Source organism: Meriones unguiculatus, chromosome 8 (genome assembly GCF_030254825.1).
Source record: "Meriones unguiculatus strain TT.TT164.6M chromosome 8, Bangor_MerUng_6.1, whole genome shotgun sequence".
NCBI classification, from domain to species: domain Eukaryota; kingdom Metazoa; phylum Chordata; class Mammalia; order Rodentia; family Muridae; genus Meriones; species Meriones unguiculatus.
This window is the reverse complement of record NC_083356.1, coordinates 17764522-17791125: the sequence shown is the minus strand read 5'-3', so window position 1 is coordinate 17791125 and position 26604 is coordinate 17764522. Positions and strand designations below refer to the sequence as shown.

Sequence of the window (26604 nt, the reverse complement as noted above, 5' to 3'; positions counted from 1 at the left end):
CCTCATCTCAAACACCTGGTGAATGACGCCTGCTAAGCTGGGTCATTTTAGAGATCCAAGTGAGTGACAGGCACGCATCACAGTGACTGCAGTGGGAGAAGGGGTGCAGGGATGGATGATTGGGAAGATGTATATCTGACTGGTTTGTGTATCCATGGATAAATGGATAAATGGCTGTGTGTATGTACATGGACATAGATAATGAATGATGGATGGATATGTGTGTGTATGTGTGAATGATGAACATGTGTGTCTGTGACAGGTGGATATATGTGTATTTATGAATGGATGGATAACTCATTGGGTACTTAGTTCTGTTCCTTTGGGGACAGACCCACAGTCCACGCAGCGAGGGCAACATGACGTTGATGATGAATGCCGCTCTCTCACTCCTTAACCATGTAGGCTTGGGGAGGTGCCTTAACCCGTCTCTGCCTCAGTTCCCTCAACCTGGAAGCCGCTCTCTAAGCTGGAGGTGAGGGCTAAAGAAGGCAATCTGTGGGTGTGCACAGCACACGGAGCACTCTCGGTGGTATGTGGGCAAGCACATGGCTACTGCTAACGTGACGAGCAGTTCTCCAGTGGGTGCACTGCCCAGCTGTCACCCCTGTCATTTTCCTGTTCCTCAGTCAGCTGGTTGAGTCAACTATGCACCCACTTAGTCATTCATAACCCTTTTTTCCAATTATCCATTTATCTGCCCACCCACTTATCTTTCTGTGATCTATCCATCCATCTATATACCTATATAATCATCCACCCATTTATATATCCATTCAGCCACCCATCCACCCAGCTGTGTATCTACTTAACCATCTATCCACCTATCTAGCTACCTATCCATTCATCTAGCTAGACATCCATCCATCTGGCTATTTAGCTATCCAACCATTGATCCATCGACCCAGTTATATGCCTACCCAACCAGTTATCCATCCATCCATTCATAAATATACATATACCCATCCATCCCACTCACACATCCATCATTCATATATGATATATATATATATATGAACATATCATCATTCATACATGCACACACATAGACCCAACCACTTACTCATTTATCCATCTATAAACAAGCCAGTCAGATCTGTATCTACCCGACCATCCATCCCTCTATCTACCCACCTCCTTATCCCACTTCAGTCTCTGAGATGCCTGTCCATCGTCATTCCCTTTGATCTCTAAAACGACCCAGCCTAGCAGGCATCATCCACCAGGTGTTTGGGATGAGGACACTGAGAGTACAGAGGGGGAAGCCCCTCCCACGCTCAGCCAGAGAGCTGTGTGTCCCAAACCCAGGCCTGTGTCATTCAGGAACACGAAGAGCAAGCTGAGGCTCCCGTGGGGCTGGTTATTCTGAGAAACTTTTGTGCAAAAACATTCTGTTTGGAGCAAAGATAACAGTATCGTAATGAGCTGTTTATCACTCTGGTCTGCAGAGGACGCCTTTGATGAATTATTTAAGCTGGCTCCGGAGAAAGTGCATGCCGTCAAAGAGGTAGGGCAGATCAAAGCTTCCCACTCCCCCCACCCACCTGCCCGTGTCTCGGGGTGATGGGGGAGGACACGGAGCTCACTCCATGCCTGCTGGGTGCTGGGTGCTAGCAGTTTGGAAGGTGGCATGAGGGTCCCTGAGTGGTGTCGAGGTTCTTACTTTTCTGTCTCAGGCCATCGTGAGCTTTGTCAACCAGAAGCTGGAGGGCCTGGGCCTGTCTGTGCAGAGTCTGGACACCCAGGTAGGGGCATTTCTGGGTCCCCGTGCAGGGAAGAGGGTTTCTAGGCCCTAGAGACTCACTGTGAGACTGGAAGAGAGGAGCCAGAGACCTCTCTAGTGGGGTGTGCTGCTGGCAGGCAGCATTTACAGAGAGGGAACCCCTGGAGAACCTCAGCAGGGGGGCTGTGGGAAGCTGTGAAGCTGAGCTACCTCTACGGCTGCCTGCATCATTTTTCAGAATGGCTCCTAGGACTCTCTAGGGCACACTGCCACTAGAGCGAGGGTCCACCACCCCCCATACCCGTGATCATGTTTATTCAGGTGTAGCAGTGAGATTCACGACAGGTCCGTTTCCTAGGTTGTTGGTGCCCAGGACTGGTTGGAGGGGCTGGGATGGCACCACCATCTCTCTGTCCTCTCAAGCCCTGAGGGCTTAGCCCAACGTGATGACACAAACTCAGTTGTCCTGAGGTGGAAGTGGAACCCTGCATCTCTAAAACACCTCCCCTAGCCATGACCTTCCATGGAGATTCTGTGTCTCCAGGGTTCCCGCAACCAAAGGGGAGGAGACACAGAGATCTGACGCTGCCTGACATACCGGCAGCATGGTGATGGGGTGCCTCCACAGTCTGTAGCTGTCTGCCACATCTCAAAGCCTATGCAGAATCTGTTCTGCCCAGAGCAGAGTATTCTCTGCCATCAGCTCTGAGACTCCCCCCCACCCACCCAAAGTTCCCCGTAGATGTGAGAACTGATAAAGTCCCGTTCAATAGATGATACTATTAAGGCACAGAGAGGCTAGGCAACTTACCTAAGGTCACACAGTGATTAAGTGGTGGTCCTAGGATTTGGGTGAATTACCAGACCTTTCTGAACCTCAGGCTCCTCGCTTTGTAAAGTGGGAGCAAATCCAGCTCGTGGAATTGTGAGTTGGGGAGCATTGCTCTTTAGTGTCATTCAGTACCTGTGTCACCTGACTCACTGTGGCCTTTCCCCGAGCAACACACCCATCTCTGATTGTGTTTCTACAGGCGGACATAAGACCATGTCTCAAGTTTACACTTGTACCTCATCCTTCTCTCCTTTGGTAAAACAAGAGCGAGCAAGCAAGGATCACAATTAGACACGTTGGGGGGTGGCAGAGGAGGCTTTGGAATTGGGTTTTTCCAGCTACATTCTGAGGACAGCAGCAGAGAAGCTTCCAGGCCCAAACTAATAACATCAGAACAGACTTAATCGGGGGAAATTCCATTAAAGACAGAACAGCGTCTTTCCGAAGCATCCAATCTCCTGTGCTTTGTATCTTTGAAGAGATTCAGCAGGATTACATTAGCATATGGCGTGCTCACGGCAGTGTTATCTTAGGGCGTTCAGACAGAACAGACAGAAATATTAATGGGCCCGTGTGCCCGTCTTTGCCTTTCCTGATGGGAGGATTTTTATGCTAACTCTGTTTTCACTCATGTATCTGTAGTCCGTGGGATGACTTGTCCTTTAAAAATGGACACGAGGGGCGTGGGAAGGTGGCTCAGGTGGTAAAGTGCTTTCCCAGAATCCTGGGGTGTGGTGGCACGTGTTTCTCTTTTATGTGTGTGGGTTCTTGCCTGCATGTGTGTATGTGTAACATATACATACGTGCTTGGTTACTGAAGAGGCCGGAAGGAAGTGTCGGACTTCCTGGAACTGGAGTTACAGATAGTTGTGAGCTGCTGTGTGGGTGCTGGGAAGCAAACCCAAGGACTGTGTAAAAGGAGAGTGGTCTTCACCACTGAGCCATCTCACCAGGCCTTGGGCACACATTTAATCCTGGTATTGAGGAGGCAGAGACAGGAGGATCCCTGGGGCTTGCTGGCCAGCCAGTCTAGACTACTTGATAAGTTCAGGCCAGTGAGAGATCGCCTCCTCCCACCCCCAAAGAGGTGGACTGTTTCTTTGGGATAATATTCTAGGTTGTCCTTTGGCCTCTGCATGTACATGCATTTATGTGCACAGTTATCTGCCCATATGCATGGTTGCACACACATGAACACACACATATACAGAGGTAGGTAGGTAGGTAGGTAGGTAGGTAGATAGATAGATAGATAGATAGATAGATAGATAGATAGATAGATAGAACACAAGGTTATTCTATAGTAAGTTTAGAAATGGCTCTTTTAGTCAAATGTATTCTGAGAGCCAGGCAGCCCCTAAACTGCTTCATGCTGCTGTTGATAATCCCCCATGCATCTGGGATTGCCAAACCCACTTCTCAGAAGGAACATGAGGCTCAGAGAGGCAGTGAAACTTCTTTCAGCTCACACAGCATATAAAAGGCAACGTGGAATCGCTCCTGGTTCCTTTCTTTTGTCAATCCCTTACACGTCACTGTGACAAATGCCCAAGACAAAGAGGAAAGGTTTGTTTTGGTCACAGGTTCATGTTTGGTCTCTTTGCTTGGCTCCACGTTCTTGGGAAGAATATGATGGGGACAGGAGTGTCTGGTGGCAGGCAGCTGTTCACATCATGGTGGGCAGGAAGCTAGAGCAGAGCGGGAAGGAGCCAGGGAGGCTGTACCCACTAAGAACTCACCCTCCTCCCCCAGTAATCTACCTATAGCCAGGCCCCACCCAAAAAAAGCATCCAAGCCAATGCAGCAGCTGGGGACCAAGTGTTCACAGCGTGCTATGGGGTCCGTTAGGACTGAAACACAACACCTGCAGTTTGCAGATGGAGTCATCCTGCTCCTGCTGATTGGACAGCTGGAAGGCTTCTTCTTGCATCTGAAGGAATTCTATCTCACTCCCAGCTCTCCCATGGAAATGGTAAGCTTCTGAAGTCTTCCTCCGTGGGTTTTCAGTTTGTTTTTGTTTTGTTTTGTTTTGTTTTGGTGGCAGGGAATGGACAGATCTATGGCATTGGCCTGATAGTCTTTATTCAATTCCAAACAATGAGAAAGGTGGAAGGAAATTTTGTTCATATGCCTATCTATCCATCCATCCTCACACCCATCCATCCACCCATTCACCTGCTCAGGCACCCACCCACTCATCCACCCATCCATGTGCCCATCCATTCATCTATCCACCCACCCATCCATTGACACCTATCCACTCATCCTCTCACCCAACACCTGTGTACCTTTTTATTCATCCTTCCACAAAGCTATCTACTCATCTACCCATTCATCCATTGACCATCCATGCTCAACCATCTGTCCATCCATCCATCCATCCATCCATCCATCCATCCATCCATCCATCCATCTAGTTTTCTGCATATCTATCCATTGGCTCATTCACCTACCTGTCTGTCCCCATATCTACTTACCCACCTTCCTCAGCTCACCAAATCACCCATTCACGCACCCACTTATCCACTCACACACCAAACTACCTGCTCTCCAAGGGTCTGCTTAGTGCCAGGCCACGCTGTCCTGGACACAGAATAGTCCCTCACAACTCTGACTTTCAAGTTCCTCCGCTTCTACCAGCTGTGCTCCTGGGATGGTGGCCTTCTAGGACATCAAGGTGGACATTGGCTTCTGGTGTGCTGGACAGAGACTGGGGTGTGTTTTACAGAATCCAGAAAGATGAAGGTCACCTTGAATAAGGGAGCAGGCTCAATAGAGACTCAGAAACACTTTGGGGGAATGGTCTGAGGCTCACAAAGGCTACAGGGACTGGACAGGGCAGGTCTGGTGGGTGAGGCATGTCACATGGACCCTGCAGCTGCCAGAAGACACAGCTTTAGTCCAGGCAGGCAGCTAGGTTTGACCCCAGGAAGAGGGATGGGGAGCAAAAGGCCAGTGAGTAGATGTGAGTGGCAGGGTGTGCTCCTTCCGAATGTGCCTACCTTCCCCACAGAGACCCCAGCACCCTCCCTCTGTCCTCCCTCTCTGCCCATAATGCTCTGCATCTGAGCCTTTCACCCGCTCCTCTGGGTTATAGTCCAGGCTTCCTTGAAGAAGCCCTTTCCAGAGGCTTCCTTTCCAGGGAGGAGACTCCTAATGCGTTCTACACGAGGATCCCAGCAAGGAAATTGAGTACTTTGTGCTGGGTCAGAGCCCTCTGCTGGTCTCAGGCTTCTTGTCTCTGAGATGGGTTGCCAGCACTGCTTTGCCCACTGTCAGCTTGTGTGGAAACTGAGCAGTAAGCAGAAGTGTGGAGAGCTATTGGGAAGGAAGCTTGGAGGGGCACATATCCCTGTTCCCCTACTCTGTGCTTTCTATGGTTACTGTAACCTTCCGGTCTCGGGCAACCCTTGAGAAGGGTGATGGGGGTGTAGAGTGAGGACAGTTGGTGACCTGCCTGGGACCAGATGGCTGGCCTGTCTCCATCCACATTCTTCTCAATAGTGACCTTTCCTCCTGAAGTAAAACCCAGGATGTCTGTCCCCGAGTGTGTCACCTGCAGACTGGGTCCTCCCAGGGGCCTACCACCTTCCTAGTCTGGATCTTGTTCCCCGCCTCTTTTGCCCTTCACCTGCTGTGCCCTCTGCCTGTCTTGCCCCATTGCAAGGCCCCTGCAGATACCCAGAGCTCAGCCTTGGGCATCTTGGCTTTACCTACCCTGGCATTGCTATCTACATGTTTCCCCAGCTGGCAGCTCTGCCTCCTTCTCACTTCCTCAGAGGTCCCCGGGCACTTAACAGGCCTCCTGATGAAGCTTCTTTCAGGTCCCTTGGCATTACCCTCCCTGGCCCACCCTTCTGCACCCTGGGAAGACGAAGGGTGAATTGTGTGTCCACTTTACACAGAACAAGACTGGGTGCTTGGAAGTCTGACAGTCTCTTCTGGGACCACACAGATCACTGATACAAGGCTGGCCCATGGGAACAATCCACCCCCGAGTCATTCTTAGGACCAAGGCGAGCCTGTGGGAGGCTCAAACCTGTGCAGGACAAACCTGCATCCATTGAGTGGGACATCAGGGATGAACCTTGGGACAAATCTGAGGAAGGAGACAGGCACCACACAGCAGGAACCGAGGCTCAGCAGCATGGAGCCATGCCCATGTCATTCAGAGGCCAGGCTTCTTGGGACTCAGCGCCTGTGCTTGCTGCTTCATCTCCCCCAAGCCCCAAATACAGGCCAGGCCAGGGCACAGAGGTCCAACATTCCTGGCACAGCTAGTTTGTGAACCCACCACTAGATCCTCTTCCAACCCTTCTTAGGAATAGATGCAGAAACATGGCATTAGCTTGGAACCCAAGAGAAGAGGGTGGGGCTTGTGGAAGAGACTCAGGGCAGGAACATGGCTGACAACACTCACAGGTCCTTAGCTGGAGGCTGGAACCCTGGCTGGTTCTCTTGCAGATTGGCCTCCCAGGAGTGCAGTTTTCATGGACAGGTAGTGCTTGATTACAGCATAGACACAAGGGTGTCAGCGTTCATTTCCAGAGTAAAGTTACCAACAGAGAGTGAGGTGGTCATTTGCTTTGCAGAAATCAAACCGCCAGAGCCAGAAAGCTCTGGCTTCCTCCCACATCTCTCTTGGGAAGATGGGAACTCACCTCTTGGGTCCTGGCCTTCCTCCACAGAGCTTTGTCTTCATCACCTCAAAGTGCTCAAAGCAAAGGACAGGCTGGGGAGGGTGGGACAGGCCTTGCAAGAAGCCTGACCGAATCTGTGGTTCACGGGCTCCTTGGAGGAAGCATGTGCTAAGTTGCCGAGTGTTCTCTCAGTCACTCACACACGCCCTTCAGCACAGACTCCCCGGGAAGAGGTGCTGTTCCGATTCTGGGCTGTGTGCATGGCCAGCCTGCAGTTGAGGGTCAGCAAGTATTTTTAAAATATGCGAGTGATGGGCAGGCCAGGCCAGATGGCTCAGTGGCTGAGCATGCTTGCCGCCCAGCCTGGCGACCTTAGTTTGATCCCCAGGACCCACTCAGTGGAAAGAGAGAACGGGCTCCTGCACGTTGTCTTCTGACCTTCACACACGTGTTGTGGCATATGCTCCCCTCCATAAATAAATAAATGTAAAAATAAAGTAAGTGCAGTTACAGCCCAGGGCAGCCACACAGACATCCAACATTCCTGGAACAGTCAGCTCTCAACCCATGTGAGGGAAATATGGTAGCTGCTTAGCTCGGGGGGCCCAGGAGGTTGGAGTGGGGAAGCGGCTGGTGGGGGAAGCAGCAGGGTAGATCTGGCAGTTGGTGCATGCTTGAATCCCCAACTGTTTGAGAGGCTGAGGCAGAAGGATGGAAAGTCTGAGGCCAGCCGGGGTTACGGAGTGACATCAAGCCAGTCTGGACAATTTAGTGAGACCCTGCCTCAAAATAAAAAGTAGATATTGGCTTGGAGATATGACCCAATGGTAGAGCGCTTGTGGGAGGCCCTGAAGCTGATCTCTAGAAGTGCAGGAAAGAAGCCTTTCCCCCAAACTGGCCCACGTGAGGTGTTGAGACAAATGGAGCCAATGGTCAATTAACTTGGGAGGGGAGGAGACAGGGAGGGTGACAAAAATACCCTTGAAGCTTCTTGACATATATTTGTGTGTTCAAGACTCTGAGAGGTCCTGCAGCGAAAACCCCCACAGTTTCTAGATCCATCTGGCTACAGATACCCTGTCCCTTGACATCCCGGATCACTCTTTAGGGATTGCTGGCTTGTCAAGAGCATTCAAGGCAGGGCATTGAGGTCCAGGGTAGGGGGATGGAGTTCCCTCTTACTGATATTTTCTTCCTGGGCAGTCTGCAAGCAGCATTCCTGATGAGAATGTGCCAATAATGGGGAGACACCCCCCCACACCTTTCTCAGGATATTTTCAGGGAGGGACTCGGGAACATAGAGGCAGGCCCGAGCCGTGTGCGCCCCATCTGCATTTACTCAGACTGCTTCCCTCTTGGTCTGGATCTTCCTGAGGGTGCCCAGCCCTGTAGAGCCGAGGGCCAGTGATCTTCTGGGTGCTTCGCCTTATCTGTCCTACTCCCCCAATGGCCTACCAAGCAGAGAAGGATTGTTTACCACTTTCTAAGGAGACTCAACCACCTACAAGCTCTAGGTCCCTTCTGAGACAAAGTCCCCTCACCTGACAGATTCACATGCAGGGGGTCACTTCCCCCCATGGAATGTCTCAGTGAGGACCTCCCCCCACTCCCCCACCCCCGCTAGCAGTGACCCCCTTGATCCTGCAGCCCAGCATGTGGTGTCTGTTAAGAGCTGTGTGCTGATGAGGGCCTCTGTGTGAGAAAGTGAGCTCCCCATTCACAGGGCACAGAGAAGATGCTGAGTGTCACCTGATTGTTGTAGTTCAGGGGTTCAAACCTTGGATGGGCAAGAACAGATGCCGTTGGTGACATGTTGGTATAATGTTCTTTTGATATATATACATATACCTTGCCCTTGTTCATTCAAATGCTGATTTCTCTCCCTCACTCTCTGGTTTCAAGCCGGAACGTTGCATTGTGATACTTTTTCTAAGCATCACCTGTCTCAACTTTGTGTAAACATGACAAAATAAAACAACCAGCCACGATGTTGAGCAATAGAGAAGAAGGAGTAGGTGGGAGAGGGGAGGAGCCAGAGGACAGGAAAGAGTGGGAGGGAAGGGCAGAAGGAGGCTGGGAGAGGAGAGGCAGGAGCAGAGGTCTTGGAACGATGTGGAGAAATGAACTGGACCTAAGATTTCACTAAAAACAAGTATAATGTGGGAAATCTAAATGTTAGGAAACTATGAGGGCTTGGAAGTTTAGGATGGAGTAACTATTGCCCAGCAGTGTGTTCTAGGTTAATTAAATAAATCCCAGTCTCTGTGTGGTGACTTGGGTATATAGCTGTTTAAGATATTAATCACAGTTTACAACAGTGACAGGACCTGGTGCCTGGACCCAGGGTCTCATTGGCTGACATTCGATTGGCTTTATCACTACAGCTGCACAACGTGACCCTAGCCTTGGAACTGCTCAAGGATGAAGGCCTTCTCAGCCACCCTGTCAACCCTGAAGGTGAGTGCATGGCTGCCCCTTACCTGGTTGACCTGCCTTGGATATGCCTGAGAGCAGTAGCAGGGAGTGGAGGGGCAAGCGTTGCTAACAGGGTCCCCTGGCCCAAAAAGAGATTCTGACTGTGAGTTTTCCTATGGAGGGGTGCTGTGGCCACCATGCCGGCAATCAGGGGCTAAAGTCCCTGGGGATAAGTGCTCAGAGGACCCAGACCCCAGAGTCCCTGTTGTGGGGGATTTCAGGGGAAGCCCAGAAAAGAGGAAGGAGGCAGGGTCATGTGGTTACCCCTGCGACTTGAGCTCCCTTGACCCTGTTTGCAGGAGATTTTTCTTGTAGCATGAATCTTCCCCCATCCCAGGGGACAAATGCTCCTCCCTGGCCTGGCCTAAGAGGCTGCCTTGCTCCCTCTGCCCACAGATATTGTGAACAAGGATCCCAAGAGCACACTACGGATACTCTACAGCCTATTCCAGAAGCATGCGTTGAGGGCAGAGGGCGACAGGGCACGCCATGGTACCCCAAACTAGCCACCTCTGCCTCCCCATGCCATTTCTCAGGACCTGCCACATTTGGAGGACCCAGCAGTCCCATTTCCTCTCACCCCAGCCTTGTTGCTGTGGGTTGGTCATCATGCTTCCTTCTCACACCTGTCCTGCTTACAAGTGGGCTAATACCTTTGACCTCACCAGATGGGGAACTGTTTTAAACCCATCTCTGCTTTGCTCAGTTTAGTTTGACAGAATTGTATTTCTGTGGGGAAGGGGGTTTCCACGTGCCTGTGGAGTCCTGGCTGAGCCTTTAACTCTGGTGTAAGTTAATGGCCGCCCAGCCCCCACAAACATGGCCTCCCTAGCCAGAGGCTCTTTGGCATCAAGGCTGACGGCCTCTGGCCATGGCCTCAGTGTAGTCAGTTCTTGTCAGTCTCCCTCCTACTGGGGCAGTTAGCTCAGGATCATCACTCAAAGACCGGAGCCCCCCATGAGAGGAGAAATGAATTCAGTTTCTTGTCAGAGGACCCTACAACTGCAGCCCTGAGCTTCACCCTGAGCCCCAGAAAAGAGAGCCTATAGTTGGTTCTTGGGTTCAAGTTATTTGCTGGTCTGTCTTCAGACAGCCATGAGAATTCTGTCCCGTGAGACTTAGTGTCTTCTGCAAAGAGAGAGGAACAGCTGAAGAATTGAGCTGGGTCCATCCAGGCTGGAGGAGAAGCTGGAGGCAGCGGTGGGGGAGATGCAAAGCAGAGAGAGAGGGGTGTAGTGACTCAGTGGTTCAGGGATGTGGGGAGGCCAGGCCAGCTGTCACTCCTCCGGACTTTTCCCTGCGTGCCTAGCTCCAGGCCCCTGGGATTCCTCCAGTCTTCTATGTTTGGGGGTGTACAGCCAAACACTTTTGCCTTGAGGAGACTTTGGAGCAGAGTCTGGTCAGGATAGGACAGCCCTACCAGGACAGTGGGTGGAGCTGAGTGACCTGGAGCTCCTGTGTCTGATGTGAGGAGGCCAGAGGCTCTTCTCTCTACCCAGCTCCAGTCCACCTGTCCCTTTGCCTGCTCTGCAGGCCGCTCATAAGTCTTAGAGGGTCCGGTCACATATCTCCTCTGTCCTGCTGCCCCTGAGACATGTCCCTCTCCCATTGTTGGGGCATCCTCATAGAAGCCAGGGGGGGTGGGGCCGCTGCCTCTACCTGCTCTTGGCTCCCTCCCTCCTGCTTCCTAGCCTATTTGCCCACCTGGCTCCCCAGTGTCCTCACTTCATGCCCTTACCTCCTGTCTGATAGCAAATTGAAATCATAATGAGAATCGTTTTTGTAAATTTATTGAGGAACAAATAACATTTCCTAGCTTAAATGTACAACTCAATGACTGTTGACAAACATTCGCAGTCACGTGCCTCCGCCAGAAGGGTCAAGGCCTGAAACAGCCTGTCACCTGATGTCCCACCTGTTGGAGGCCTGGCCTCAGAAGCAACCGGTCCCCTTCTGTTACTGCCATTTTGCTGTTTCTGCACCTTTTGGAAACTGTATCAGAGAGGAAGCAGCCTTCCGTGTGGGGTTTCTTTGCCCTGGCACAGTTCTACTGTCTCCACAGTGACCCCACAGCCCATCCCTCGCTGATGACAGCCCCCCTCAATGGGTGTCATTCATTCCTGCGTTCGTTGTCTACAAAGCTTGAGGGCTGTCTTTACTCTTTAGTTTCTATACAGGCTACTTGCTACTCGTGTTTTGTAGACTGTTGTGTGTGCTCACGGCTCTGTATGGACACTTTGAGTTTTCCCAGGTGGATACACAGGACTGACATGGCTGATCCATACAGTAATTGTATGTTTTATTCTCTTAAGATACTGAGAAATGTTTTTTTGGAAGTAAATATACTGTTTTCACTCCCACCTGTAATGCCCAAGATGGTTACTCTCCATCTTGTCAGCACTTGGTATTATCTGTCTTTTCAAAGCTAGCCACTCTAGAGGGTGTATGCCAGCATCTCACCGTGGTTTTGACTTTAAGTGTTATTCCTCTCATGACTAACAGTTTCGGGAATCTGTCTGAGCTCCAGAAACCATAACACAATGCCACAGACCAGGCAGTTTAAATAACAGGCCATCTGTCCGACAGTTACGGTGGCTGGGACTTGTGACGTGGAGGAGCTGGCAGATCTGATGGCTGGTGAGAACCGTCCTCCTGGCTCAGAGATGCCCTTCTTTCTGTGTCTTCATGAGGGTGCAGGTGGCGTGGGGTGGGGGCTGTCAGAGGGGAGAGAGAGAGAGAGAGAGGTCACCACCCTGGCATTGTCTCGCTTTCTTCCTCTGGGGACCCCGCCTTCATGACATCATCTGAATCTAATCGAGGGAACCTCACCTCCACATAGCATCCCGGGGAGGCGGGCCAGCACGACAAGGGCATCACCACAGATTGGGGAAGGGCGGCATCCGTCTCAGACAGTGTCTTCGCCTGGATTTTCCACCCTGTATCATCCTTGGCAAAGTGTTCTTACATCATTTGCCTTAAAAAACAATTTGCATGTTGGATCCCTGGAGCTGGGGTTACAGGACTGATGTGGGTGCTGGGAATGGAACCTGGATCCTCTGAGCGGTAAGGGCTCTTAGCCACTGAGCTATCCTTCCAGCCCATTTGCCTTTTCTTTTTTCTTTTATTCTTTGTCTAGTGTAGAAAAAAAAATCATTGTAATTTAAGCTTCATATGTAGTGTTGGATGTATTCTGAGTTAATTTTTACATAGAGGGCAAGGGTTGAACTGTAATTTTTCCCGCTGGGTACTTCATCATTCCAGCCCAATCTGTTGTAAAGACTTTCCTTCGTCCACATCAAATCTCCATGGTGCCTCGGTGCAAAATCAGTCTTCCGGCCCAGGGTTGGGCCACGCTCAACTGTGTGCCAGGGGGGCACCACGGGGTCTGTGCCAGGGTCTTAGCTGCTGGGGAATCCACGAAGTCACGACCAAGCAGCAGGTCCGTCGGCTTTGTTCTCTCTTTGAGAAGCAGCGTTGGCTCCTGAGAGCCCTTTTAATTCATTTGATCTCCATGTAAAATTAGAATCAGTTTGTCGTCTGCTGTTTTGTAAAACGCCCCTGAGGTTTTGATTGGAGTTGTGCTGACCCTTCAGTCAAGTGTGTGTGTGTGGGGGTGGGGGGGTCAGCCGATGGCTTAGAACCCTGGGAAGCTGAGTCACTTGACTTGGGCACCTCCTCTCTCTTTTCACCTTTCACCCTCAACTCCTCCTTCATCTCTTCTCCCTTCCTCTTTTTTTTTTTTTTTACTGTAGTTTAAAGATATTATTATTAATTCTTTGAGAATTTATCTTATTAACTTAATCTGATTGACAGTGGACATTAACAATGACAGGCACAGGCAATTCTCTTAGAATTTCCTACCATGTGTTTTGATCTATGCACCCCAACTCCTTCCCCTAACTCCTTCCAGATGGAGCTGGAGTGACGGGTGGTTCTGAGCCACCTGCTGTGGGTGCTGGGAATCATTTTTAGGTCCTTGGCAAGGGCAGTGCGTGCCCTTAACCGCTGAGTCATCCCTGGGGACCTGATTCATGGTTTCCTATTACAGCAAATTGTGTATGACACGTTTCACCCGGTCATCATTTTCCTGCATGATTTCTGTGGCACTGACTGTGTTCTCATGATTGCACCACCATTTCTGTGCCCACCTGCACCTGTGTCTCCAGGCTACCCCACCCCATCATTGTCCCCAGCCTTGGGGAGACCACCTTTCTGGGTCCCATCTCCGGGACACTAACTGTGCCTGGCACTCTGGTACATTTGAAGGTGTTCCTGCTACTCATCCCACTGGGCCCTCGTGTATTCAGTTCTTTTGGACTGAAGGCATTCTCACAGCCTGCTTTATTTCCATCGTTGGTTCAGCCGCCGAATTCCTTTGTTTTCTTTCTCTGGTGGCATCTCTGGTGTAGATCCACACTGCTCTCCTACAGCTGCTGTGCTCTCACAGTTCTAAATGCTGGAAGTCTGGAGTTAGGGGCCAGTAGGGCTGTGCTGGGGAAGACATCTGTCCCTTGCCTTTTCCAGCTCCTGGTAGCAACCTGCATCTCAAGGCTTGTGGCTGCATCACTTCTCTATTGCCCACAGCCATTTGTTTCTTCTTTTCTCTCTCTCTCTCTCCCTTCCTTCCTCCTTTCCTTTCCTTTCTTTTTCCTTCCTTTCCTGCTTGTCTGTCTTTCTTATTTCTCCTCTCTCCATTTCTTCCTTCCTTTCTTTCCTTTTCTTCTTCTTTCTTTCTTTCTTTCTTTCTTTCTTTCTTTCTTTCTTTCTTCTTTCTTTTTTTCAAGACAAGTTCTCACCATTTCATCTTGGCTGTCATGGAGCTCACAAGATAACCCAGGCTGATCTCGAACTCACAGAGATCTGCCTCCTTCTGTCCCACCATCCAAGTGCTGAGATTAAGGTGTGTGCTACCCCACCTCACCCTCTAGTTCTTTCTCTGAACTCTCTTCCTGGGTCTCCTTTACAAACACTTGCTATGAGATTTATAATCCCCAATGGCCTCAGAGCATTTCATGTCACACTCCCCAACTTGAAAGTGTGAGGATGTCATAGTCACTAAAATACATGCTTTGTAATTGCAAGGACCTGAGTTCGGTTCCAGGAACCTGTATAAAAGTGCCTAGTGTGGTGGTGTATGCTCATTTTCTGTTACTATCACAAAATATTTGAAGCTGGGTGGTTTATAAAGAACAGGGGTTTGTTTCTTACATTTCTGGTGAAGGGGACCACACCCCATGCCATGGCGGAAGGCAGGGGGCTAAAATTATAATGATATAAGTATACTCATAGAGGTGGAGCCCCAGTGACCTAACATCTGCACGGGGGATTAAGTTTCTAGTGTGTAGGCTTTGAGCACACTCCCAGAGCAGAGCAGCCTCCTTCAGATTTCACTGCAGCGCCAGCCCACTGTCAGGGTCTGTACCTTCAAGAATGGATTCACTTTAAAGAAAAAGGTCTCTGGGTGTAAAATTCTAGATGGACAGGGTTTTCTCTCTCTCTTTCTCATTGTTTTTAAGATTTACTTTATTTTTAACTGTGGTTATGCCTGTGTGTCTATGTGTGGGTATGTGCCTATGACGGCAGAGCCTGTGGAGGCCAGAAGGGGGCGCCAGATCCCCGGGAAGTGGCATCACAGGCTATTGCAAGCAGCCCTCAGCCTCTAGTGCTGAGACTAGAATTGGTTTCTCCAGAAGAGCCATCTCTCCAGCCATTTATTCATTATTTAATATTTATTTTTACCTCTTTCCCCATCTTCATTCTTTGCTGCTGCTCTTTCTTTAAGTTGTTTTTGCAGGGTTTTCTTATGGTGTCTTCCAACTTTTAAACTTTGCAGTGAGATGTTGGCCATTCCTCCCCTCTGACTCGCCTACTATGTCTTTTTCTATTTGGCTGTTTTATGTGATTTTCAATTCATCCCTGTTTTTTAATCATGTGACCTTGAAGAGTCTTGGCATGTGTTTTTACATTTGTCTTGTGGTTTGAGTGTTTGGATAATTTTAATTCTGTGGGCTTATGGTTTTTATGAAATTTGGGAGAACTTTGGCCATCATTTCTGCAAACAATAGTCTTCTTCCCCCTTCTCTCTGATTCTTCCTGAATTCCAGGTTAAGTGGCTTTTGACCTTGTCACACTTGGATGCTGTGTATTTGTTTTTCCTTTTTCTCCCAGTGCTGGGGATCAAAGCCAGGGGTTCACACCTGCTGAGCCAGCACCCCATCTGTGCTGTAGCTCAGTGGTGCCTTCACTTTGTCTCAGCCTTTTTCCCTTTTATTTTCAAGTCCATCGATCGCTTCTCTAGCGCAGACTCCTCCGCTTTTATCACCACCGCGTTTCCAACCTCAGACGTTAAGCTCTATCGTCTTGGGAATCCATTTAGGTCATTTAAAATATCCCCCAGTTCTCACCACACTCACGCTTTCCTCTACCTTCCGTGCATCTGAGGCTTTTTTATACTTGTGTTTAAACACTTCCCATCTACTGAACTGTTGTCTGTGATGCTTCTGCGCTTCTTCCCTTTGATCAACTCTTCTGATTATGGTTTATGTCTGTCTTGTCAAATAAAATTGTATGCCCAGCAAAAATTTACATCATGGATTTTATGTCACCGGGCACTGAGTTTCTTTTACAGTATTTCTTGGGGCTTGTGAGGTGACTCAACGAATAAAAACACCCTACACCACACCCGATGACCTACCTGAGTTCAGTCTCTTGGAACCCACATGGCAGAAGGAGAGAACCAACTCCCCAAAGTTGTCCTCTGACCCCCACATAGGTGCAGTGGCATGCAAATGTCAGCTGCCAAATAAATAAGTATGTAATAAAAATAAAACATTTCTTTTTTTTTTTTTTAAAAAAAAAGATTTGTTTACTTGGGATCTGGAGAGCTGGCTCAGTGGTTAATAGCGCTGGCTGTTCTTCTAGAGGATGCAGGGTTCAATTCCAGCACCCACATGGCAGCTCACATCTGTCTGTAACTCCAGTTCCAGGGAATTTGACACCTTCACACAGATACACATCCTGGCAAAATACCAGTGCACATAAAATTAAAATAAATCATTAAAAAGGGTTTCTTTATTTCATGTGTAGGAATATTTTTACATGCATATATGTCTGTGTGCCCTGTGCATGCCTGGTGCCCACAGAAGCCAGAAAAGGGCACCAGGTTCCCCTGAACTAGAGTTACCGATGGTTGTGTGCTGCCATGGGGGTGTCAGGAATCAAACCTGAGTCCTCTGTGAGAGCAGCAAGTGCTCTTGCCCACCCAGCCACCTCTCCACACCCTTAAATATTTCTTTACATTTATTTGAGAAACAGTTGCTGGGAGTTTGTTCAGTCCTTTTGTCTGTGAGGTGCTGGGCTCAAGCACAGTGCTCGCTAGGCAAGTGCCCTACCACTGAGTCACACCCTCACTCTCATCTGCTCCTTGGAGGCATCCTAGGAGCCTATTTGGTGAGTCCAGAGCACACTGGCCTCACCACTGACCTACGCTGAGCTAAGGACCCTCCCTGTAGTTGGAGGTTGGGCTGGCGGGATGATAGACAGCTCTGTTGAAACTCCGGTCCTGGGCCATTTCGTCTTGCCTCTGGCTCCTTTTCCAGATGGACACATCAAGGAGACCTCTCCCCTGACCCGTGAGATGAAAGGCAGTGTTTGTTGAACTTGGGCCTCTACCTACAGTTCCTACTTCTGGAACTCTCACCCACAGATTGTGGGGGTGTTGGTGTTTTCATACTCTAAGTCTCACCCCTCCTATAGGGGCTCTGTCTGGGTCCTGCTTCATTTGCTTTCCTGGAAAAGGGAATGTTGGCCCTGCCCTCTCTCCTCTACGATTCCTACCTCTCTCCCATGAGGGCTACTCTCCCAGCTAAGCTCCGTATTTCTTTCTTCTGTTCATGTGCTTGTGAGTATGTATGGAGGCCTAAAGATATCCTTAGGTATCTTTCTTTAGGTTCTATTTACTTCTTTCTTTTTTATTTTATTAGGCAGAATCTCTCTCTCTCTCTCTCTCTCTTTTATGTTGTATGTGCTTTTCAGGACAGGGTTTCTCTGTGTATCCCTGGCTGTCCTGGAACTCACTCTGTAGACCAGGCTGGCTTCAAACTCACAGAGACCCACTCCTGCTTCTGCCTCCGGAGTCCTGGGATTAAAGGAATGCACCATCACCAGACTAGAAAGAGTCTCTTAATAGCCTGGGTCTCAACAGATAGGCTAGGCTGGCTGGCCAGCTAGCCTAGACATCCGCCCATCTTCATCTCCACAGCATCACTGTTAAAATGCTCACCACTATGGTGTAGTGGTGAGCATTTTAAAAGTGGATTCTTGGGGTTTTGTGCTGGCTTGTTTTATGTCAGCTTGACACAAGCTAGAGACATCTGGGAAGAGTGAACCTCAGTTGAGAAAGTTTACCCACAAGAATGACCTATGGGCAAGCCTGTGGTGCATTTTCTTAATGATGATTGATGTGGGGAGGCACAACTTACTGTGGGCAGTGCCACCCCTGGGCTGCTGATTCAGGGTGCTGCAAGAAAGCAGGCTGAGCAAGCCACAGGGAGCAAGCCAGTGAGCAGCATTCCTTCATGGCCTCTGCTTCAGTTCCTGCTTCTGGGTTCCTGCCTTTTGCTCCTGCCCTGACTTCCCTGGACGATAGACTATAATCCCTAAACTGAAATAAACCCTTTCTTCCCCAAGTTGCTTTTGGTCATGGTATTTTATCACAGCAATAGAAACCCTAAGGCAGATTTGAACTCAGGTCCTTATGCTTGCAAGGCAAAGGCTTTAACAACTGAGCCAGCTCCCTGTCTGCATGCTGGGCCATCTTTAATTGTGTGGCTCAGCAGTGCTGAGTTGATTCTTGACCGTCATGACCCTCTCCAGACTCTACTCTTTCCACTGTCCTTATTAGGTAATAACTCCGCCTCCTTCCCCTGGCTGGTGGCAGCCCCCAGGCTACTTCCTTTTGACTCAACTCACATTTACTGTCCAGAGCCTGGCTTCTGTTGGGGTGCCACTCAAAACCCTCACCTCCGAATCAGGTTCTACTCTTCCCTGGCCCTGCCTCCTTTGCCCCCTTTGCTCTCTTCAATCTACCCTTCTAGTGTCACGATACCCCTGTACTCTCTCCAGCCTGCCTGATGACGTCTCTGCTCTTGAGGCCTCATGCTATCCAGCCGGAAACACACCATCCCTGAGGGAGTGTGGCTCCCTGGGTCTTGGGAGAGGATACTTGGGGGTGCAGGAGGAAGTGGTCCCACAGGAGGCTGTAGGGAGAAAAGCCCTTCCCATGCTTGCTCCACTGTCCAGGCGGCAGCTGCACCCTCCTCCTCCGGGACGTGACGTGAAATCTGACTCCAGTTGCTCCCAATGTTGAAGGTGAAGCCGTAGCAGGCTAATTATAGTGGGCAGAACGGGAAGACATCCAGGGTTAGAGCAGGAGCTAGCAGCCCTGGTGGGGCACACAAACAGTTTCAGAGTGATGGGAAATGCCTCGAAGGCCGCCCGGCCGGCCGGGGTGCCTAGGAGTTGAGCTGCTTCCCAAAATAACTCGGGGGCAGCTGTCTCAGCTTCTGAAACTGGGTCTGGCCTCGGGAGCGGTGGGAGCCCCAGGCCCTACACCAGCCCCACTCTGGGAACAGATGGTGTTAGTGATTTTTATTTCTTCTACCAAAGTCAGCTGGTGAGGAACAGCTTGCCTAGAGAAGTGTTGCCCACTCCCCACTCTTTTGGCTACGGACCAAAGCCACCCTTCCCCCACTGCCTCTGTCTCCTTTCCTTTTAAGTCTGGTGGAGGGGCCAACAGCCTCTTCCATTCCAGAACCCACAGGGTCCTCACCAGCTGGACAGGGGATGTAGCCCAGGGAGCATCCTGGTCCCTGCTATCAGTGGCGGTCTTGGTGGAGATGGGGCTGCAGATTCTGAGGAGGCCCGGCTGGGTGGAGAACAGACAAGGAGGGTACTCCAGAAATGAGTCTTCCAAGCCCTGGCCCACTGACCCCAGGCTGGACAACAATTGCCCGGATTCTTTCGTTCACCCGCATGCCTTTCATACTGATTGACAACCAAAAAGGGGGGATTCGCCACCCAAGAGCCTTCTCCATCTGTGCTGATCAGTAGGTCTCCATGTGTGTGTACTTTCTGTGTGCAAGGCTTGGAGCAGGGGCTGGAGAGATTATAAACTGGGGTGCTTGAGGTCTACTTCTTGGCATGCTGGTTTGGATGCAATGCTTGGGCCAGCTTCTGCCCCGTGATCCCTTTCCCCTTTCCCCACATGAGACTCTGGCCCAGATCCCTTACCTCCCTGGTTCTCAGAGTCCTTGTCTGTTAAAAGGAAGCAAGAAGGAATCTATTCTTCATGAGGTTTTTTTTTTTTTTTTTTTTTTTTTTGTGAAAGTTACAAAGAGAATCCATCTAAAGAGCTAGACAATTAACAATTGTCTAAACTAGACAGTTGACACTTAATAAAATATTCCATTGTATCATCACCATCATCACCATTATCACCATCACAATTACCGCCAATATCACCACCACTACCATCACCATTACCTTTACTGTCATCATTACTAATCATGATCATCATCACTTGCCATCAACACCAGACTGTCTTCTTCATCATCATTATCATCATCATCATCATCATCATCATCATCATCAACCCCATCACTATCATCACTTCTCTAAAAGATAGTGCTGAAAGTGTCCTCCTCCATCCTAGAGAACATGCAGTGACATGAGGTATGTGCAGTCAGGAGACTGGTTCACAGTTGGCATTTAGGGCCAGGAACTGAGAAGCATTCAATGCATCCTCACCCCAGTCTTCCCCGTGGACACGCAGGGGGCATTGTGTAAATGCTTGGTGGAAGACACACTGATGGTGACCTCTTAAATTTCCAGGTCAGGCAGATCTGGACATAAATATTGCCTTGCCTCCCGGCTGCCAACCTCTGGCAACCCTGGCAAGCCCAGGATGCCGGTGTTAAAGCTGGAACCAGCTCCTGACACTTCCCTGACCCCTGGGCTAGTCTTGTGGGCTCCTCAGTTCAGCCAAGAAAACAGAGGGATGAAGAAGCTCACCGCTTCATTTCTTCCCTCCCACCCTGCTGTCTGGAGGAAGAGGTGCTGGTATAAGATGGGGAGGCTGGTCCCCGTCTCCAACCAGGCCTCCCAACAGCCATGTGCTCTTGGGTAAATCATGGCCTCTCTCTGAACTGGAGTTTTCTTATGTGAGAAATGGGAATGGCCCTCCCTGCTTGGGTTAGCTAGCAGGGAGGGTGCAGAAGGAGGAGCTGAAATAGTGATGGATAGTGTTTGGGGCTGAACTATGTGCTAGACAGAGGCCACAGCCAGCTTTGGCTAGATCTTCCCCTTCCATCAGCAGCCACACCCCAGACAACCGGGGTGCTTACCAGCCCCTTTTCTTCCTCCCACTGGGCTTGCACTGGACTACATTACCCAGCCTCCTTTGCAGTCTGATGTATTCCAGTAACATCCTGTTCGATAGAGATGAATAAAGTAAGATGCTGGCTTGTGAGCCTGGTTCTGGCAGATGCTTGGGCTCTCCGATACTCAGAGAAGCTATCAAGCATGGCAGTCTGAGAGGCTGTGTGGTCAACATGGTGAAGTCACAGACGGAGGCACCAGGGAGCAGAGCCTGGCAGTCGAGAGCCTGTTTCCAACTCTACATGGATAAGCAACACCCAAACTCTCACTGTCTGGTGCTTACTGCAACAGCTGGTGTGCCAAACCTGTGCACCTTGATCAAACCGAGACTGTCATGCCTCCATCACTCACTTTGTTTCTGTCACTATGGCTGTGACATTTGAGCTGCTACTTTACCAAAATGCCACGGCCATTTCATAGTCTATGGTCTCACTGATAGACCATAGAGCCTGACAGGAAATGTTAGGAGTAGAAGAGAAGAGAGCCCTTGTGAGGCCTCCTGGGGCCTCTGAATGGTCACCTCCAGGAAGCATAGAAAGAGGTCAGGATAGCTGGGTTCAGAATCTGTTTCCTTATTGTTCTTGGCTTTGGACCCTGACTCCAGCTGTCATCCTGGATCACAAGAGACACTTCCAGCTTTGGCCTTGAAGTGGGGCAGAAAATGCCGTGTCTTAGGCCATGTTCTGTGGTCTGTGGCCTTGAACCACAGCCCCATCCATGCTGGGATGCCACCATGTCTCTGGGAGTCTTGGACCAGGCCTGGCTCTGCCTCTTGCATGACCGTGATATGGGCCTAGGTAGGATTAGAACAGTCGGTGAAGACCTACTGAACAGCTGGCCAGGGGCCAGGGGAAGGCTCCGGGGTGTGTTGGCGGCTCCAATCTGTTGCTGACCTTCTTCTGGGTAGTTTAGGGCTTGGCATGTGTCCTTCTGAGCCACAGAGGTGATGTATGTCCTGCCTGTGTGGCAGTCAGCTCATTCTAGCCTCAGGCTAGGGGAGGTAAGTTCCAGGGCCATGGTTGGGGATGAGGTAGGGAGAGTCAGACCTAGAACCAAGGGAAAGCTTCCTATGTCCAGCTCTGCCCCATAGCCCAGGGCTCCTTGGAACGTCTACTTCCAGGTCATTTCTTTGCTTTCTAAGTTGTCCTGGTCACTGTAGGATAGTTCACACCAGTGGAGAGGACCACCTGTCACACCTCATCCTGCTGCTCTCAGTGAGAGGATTTTCTTTCTGCTCTGCTGGATGTGTGTCACGCTTCAACAGATGTCAGAGTAAGTGCTATACCCACCACGTTGGCCTAGAACATTCTAGATGCTTCTCATCCTCCTCCTAGCTTTGTTTCCATATGAACCTGGCTCAGCTTCCAGATGAAGGACCAAAACTGAGGACAGCCTGGAACCATCCAGGTGGCAAATGAGACTCCTTCGTGTTGGGTATTTAGAAAATGTTAAAACCTGAGGAGGCGAAAAAACTGGCCTCGCACCACACATCACCCAAACCAACCACACACCCGCTTTATGGTGAAGCATTCTTGAGTAGGTTATGACTTGTGTCACAAGTCTTTCTTTTGGCATACCTGGCCGTGTGATGAACATAGAGCAGGTCTCTCTTCCATTAGTCCAGACACCAAAGGCCTACCGAGAAGTTAGGACATGGATAGCAGGGGTGGCCTGAGGTCCAGCAGGACATGGAGTCCCACCGGGGCCCTGTAGGCAGCAGAAGGGGTTGTGCCATCACCCCTAGTTACCAGCCTCGTCCTTCCCTGATTAAAGACAGAGAATGTGTTGGACCTGGGTTTCCTCAGAACTCAGATTCAAGAGCTTCTGTGGGCCAACATGGCCAGCCCAGAGGGAGCTGCACCAGATACCGGGAAGGTTCTAGGCTGTTTAATTTCCAGGCGCAAACAGCCGCTCCCATTCTCTCAGGCACTGGAGGAGAAGGAGAGCCATACCTGCAGCCCAGGGGAACTTTATATGAGAGTAAAATCCTTCAGACACGCTTACTCATACACATGCCAATCAGCCTCTGTGGGAAAGAAGAAAAGCACACACGAGAAACATCAGCCCTAGGCAAAAAACAAAACAAAACAAAAAACAAACAAACAAACAAACAAAAACTGTGTCTGGTGCAAGGTTACAGGGTACTGATGACTTGCTGGGAAGATGGGTGAGGAACATTGACACTTGCTATCTGTACACCTACTATGAGCCGCTCCTGGCTATGTGTTTCCAATCCCCCATCGCCCACTGCAGAAGCTCAGAGTCTTCAGGCTACACAGTGGCAGGCTGAGCCAGGAGAACCATGCATGACGGATGCTGGGCAAGTCTGGGGTATCTGAGGGGACCAGACCTTTTTGGTGTTAGCAGCAGAAAGACCCAGCAGAGAAGATGCCAACCTCTGTCTGTGCTGGGCCAATCACCTATCACTCTTCCTGCTAATGTTTGAAGAATCCTGGTTTTGTTAGCAGGTTTTTGCTGTTTCTTTCCCTCCCCTCGTTGCTGGAGATGAAACCTGGGTCTCACCGGTGCTAGGCAAAGTCTCTGTCACTGAGCCTCATCCTGACTCTCCCCAAGGGTAGCAACCAGTGATCACAAGCTGGGCCGCTTGGTAGAGCATGGCTGGCTTCGCTCACAGCTCCGAAGGTTAGCTTCAGGTGCATACCAGGACGGAGGCCCTGGAATCCTTGAGGGAAGCTATTCCAGGCCCTTTCCTGGTCTTGGTGGTTCCTTGGCTCTCTGCTCAATAGATCCTGTCTCTCTGGCTCTTTTCCACGTTGTGGGGCTCAGACCTCTCTCCTGAACACTCATTTCACTCTTTTAAAATGCAAACAAGGTGTTTGGGGAAATGGCTCACTCATTAATGCGCTCTCTGTTCAAGACCTGAGTTCAGTCCCCAGCTCCCATATAAAAATGAGGTGCTATGGGACGCGCCTGCAATCCCAGTGCTCGGGACTGGGAGGGCAGAGGCAGGTACTTGCTGTCCAGCAAATCTAGACTGGTTAGTGAATCCCAGGTTCGTGAGAGGCCTTGTCTCAGAAAGTGAGGTGGAGGGAGACTGAGGGATAACACCTGAGGCTGCCCTCTGGACTCCATACATGGACTCAAACACACACACACAAGCACACATGAACATACGCACGCACGCACACACACACACACGCACACACACACACACGCACGCACAGGCACTCAAACACGGGCATGTACCCATAAACTAAGCTGGGCCTGGTAATTCCGACACTCAGGAGGCAGAGACAGGAGGATTGCCACACCTTGGAGGCCAACCTGGGTTACACAGTGAGTTCCAGGCTAACCAGGGTTATACAATAAGACCCTTGAAACTGCCAAACAACATCGGGAAACAAAAATCAAACTGTATCAGGGAGCCTGGGGCCCTTCCGGCTGTTCACGGAGGGTCACTGCAGATGAATGGCTGTGGGCAGAAGGTTCAGCTCAATATCATCAGAGAACAGTGACTCTCACAAACGTCTTCTTGTCCCCACAGCCCGGGTCCTCTCACCCAGGAGGCTGGTCAGAGCCCAGGTTTCCACAGGCCGCCTGCCCTCCCGGGATCAAGGCCCTCCCTCCTCAGCTGAGGCCACACAGGCCTCCTCCCCCCACCGTGAACTGCACCAGGAAGTGAGGCTCCCCGGCGGAGCCAGTGACTGGCCTGTCACCACGCGCTTGTAAGCATTTCACTCCTGTTACAAGAGTCCGGACGCCTTTTCAGGGGGACGTTTTAATCAATGTGTTCCATAAAAGAAAACTCTTGGTTTTGAAATGAACGCCTTTGTGGGTTTAATTTAACAGCAGAAGCTTAATAGCTGAACAATTCTGCTCTGTTTAAAATAATTCGCAGCGGCAGGGAAGCGTTCGATTTTTGAAAACATAACCAAAGTGGGAGGGAGGGATTCTGAACATTGGGGATACTGGAAACCAACCCCTGCTGGGTCTGGTGGTGTAGGCCTGCCATCTTAGCTGCTAAACAGGCTGAGGTAGGAAGGAGGGTCTCATGTCCAAGTCCTGTCTGAGGACCTGGTGAAACCTTGTCTCAAAATAAATACAAAAAGCCAGACGTGGTGGCGCATGCTTTAATCCCAGCACTCAGGAGTCAGAGGCAGGTGATCTCCGTGAGTTCGAGGCCAGCCTGATCTACAAACCGAGTCTAGGACAGTCGGGGCTACACAGAGAAACCTTGTCTCAAAACACCAAAAGAGACGCGGGGAGGGAAATCAGGGGATGTGGCTCATTGCTACACACTGCTTACCATTGGTCACCCACGCTATGGCCTGGTTAGTTTTCTGTCAGCTTGACATAGCTAGGGTCATCTGGGAAGAGATGGAAAACACCTCCCATCAGTTTGACCTGTAGGAAAGTCTCTGGGGCTTTTTTTTTTTTTTTTTGGATTAATGATTGGTGTGGGAGGGCCCAGCTCTCTGTGAGTTGTGCCATGACTAAACAGGTGAACCTGAATTGGATAAGAAATCAGGTTGAGCAAGCCACTGAGCAGCATGACTCCACGGTTTCTGCTTCTGCTCCTGCCTCCAGGTTCCTGTCCTGAGCAGATGGACTGTGATGCAGGAATGTAAGCCAAATGATGATGATGATGTTGATGATGATGATGATGATGATGATGATGATGATGATCAACCTTTCCTCTCCAAGGCAGTGGGTTTTGGTCACTGTTTTATCACAGCAGAAAGCAAACTGAGACAGGGGTCCTGGGTTCAAGCCCTAGCACTGCAAATAAACCATAAAACCCCAGCCAGCTACTGAGTAAACCAAGGAGGCAGTGTCTCTTGGGTGGCACTGGGCAGCATTTGCAGTGGGGACACTGACATTATCTTTTTTGATTTTCAGATGGCCTGGTGAATGGGTTCTTTTCTCCCTGCACTCTCAGTAACACCCTCAAAGGCAATTTAAGATTATTATTGAGGGGGATGGAGAGGTGGCTCAGCAGGTAAAAGTACTGGCTGTTCTCCTCAAGGACCCAAGTTCAATTCCCAGCGGCTCACAACTGTCTGCAACTCCAGTTCCATGGGATCTGACACTGTCACATAGACACACATGAGGGCAAAACACCAATGCACATAGAATAAAAGTAAGTTTATTATTTTTAAAAAGACTGTTAAGTGTTCTTTCTGGTTAGAGATGGCCAGCAATAGCTGTTATGTGTGAAGGGCTGGCTGCTTGACTCTCTCTAGCCATTTTCTTCACTTCCTGCACTGGCACACACTTAGCCAGCCCCTGGGACACACTGGGGTCATTGTCACTTCCCCAGTGGGGATGCCTGTTGGAGTTGGCAGGAGCACACAGCGCCATGATGTGTCTGTCGTTTCCCTGTCACTATAAAAGCTTCTGGATAACTTGGGGGTCTTCCCTTAGCAGCCTGTGAGACTAGATAACAGCTTCCTTGTAACCACATCTTCCAAGGCCCAACAGCTTACGTCATAACTTCTGCAGCCCCTGATGTGAACACTCTTCAGCTTGCTGGAGGC

The 26604-nt window shown here is 50.1% G+C and overlaps 1 protein-coding gene across 3 annotated transcripts in view; it reads left to right on the top strand.

The window, feature by feature from the left end:
• Positions 1–26194, top strand: part of Parvg (parvin gamma) — a 33450-nt gene extending 7256 nt beyond the window's left edge. For 2 of the 3 annotated variants that reach the window (XM_021630841.2, XM_021630842.2), the window contains exons 10-17: positions 1449–1507; positions 1677–1745; positions 4426–4527; positions 9580–9652; positions 10067–10162; positions 24612–24792; positions 25655–25691; positions 25967–26194. In XM_021630841.2, the coding sequence (XP_021486516.2) occupies positions 1449–1507; positions 1677–1745; positions 4426–4527; positions 9580–9652; positions 10067–10162; positions 24612–24792; positions 25655–25667 (593 nt within the window). In that variant the 3' untranslated portion in view covers positions 25668–25691; positions 25967–26194. The remainder of the gene's footprint in view (positions 1–1448; positions 1508–1676; positions 1746–4425; positions 4528–9579; positions 9653–10066; positions 10163–24611; positions 24793–25654; positions 25692–25966) is intronic. The other variant, XM_060388914.1, reaches the window with a different exon arrangement.
• Positions 26195–26604: the final 410 nt, after the last annotated feature.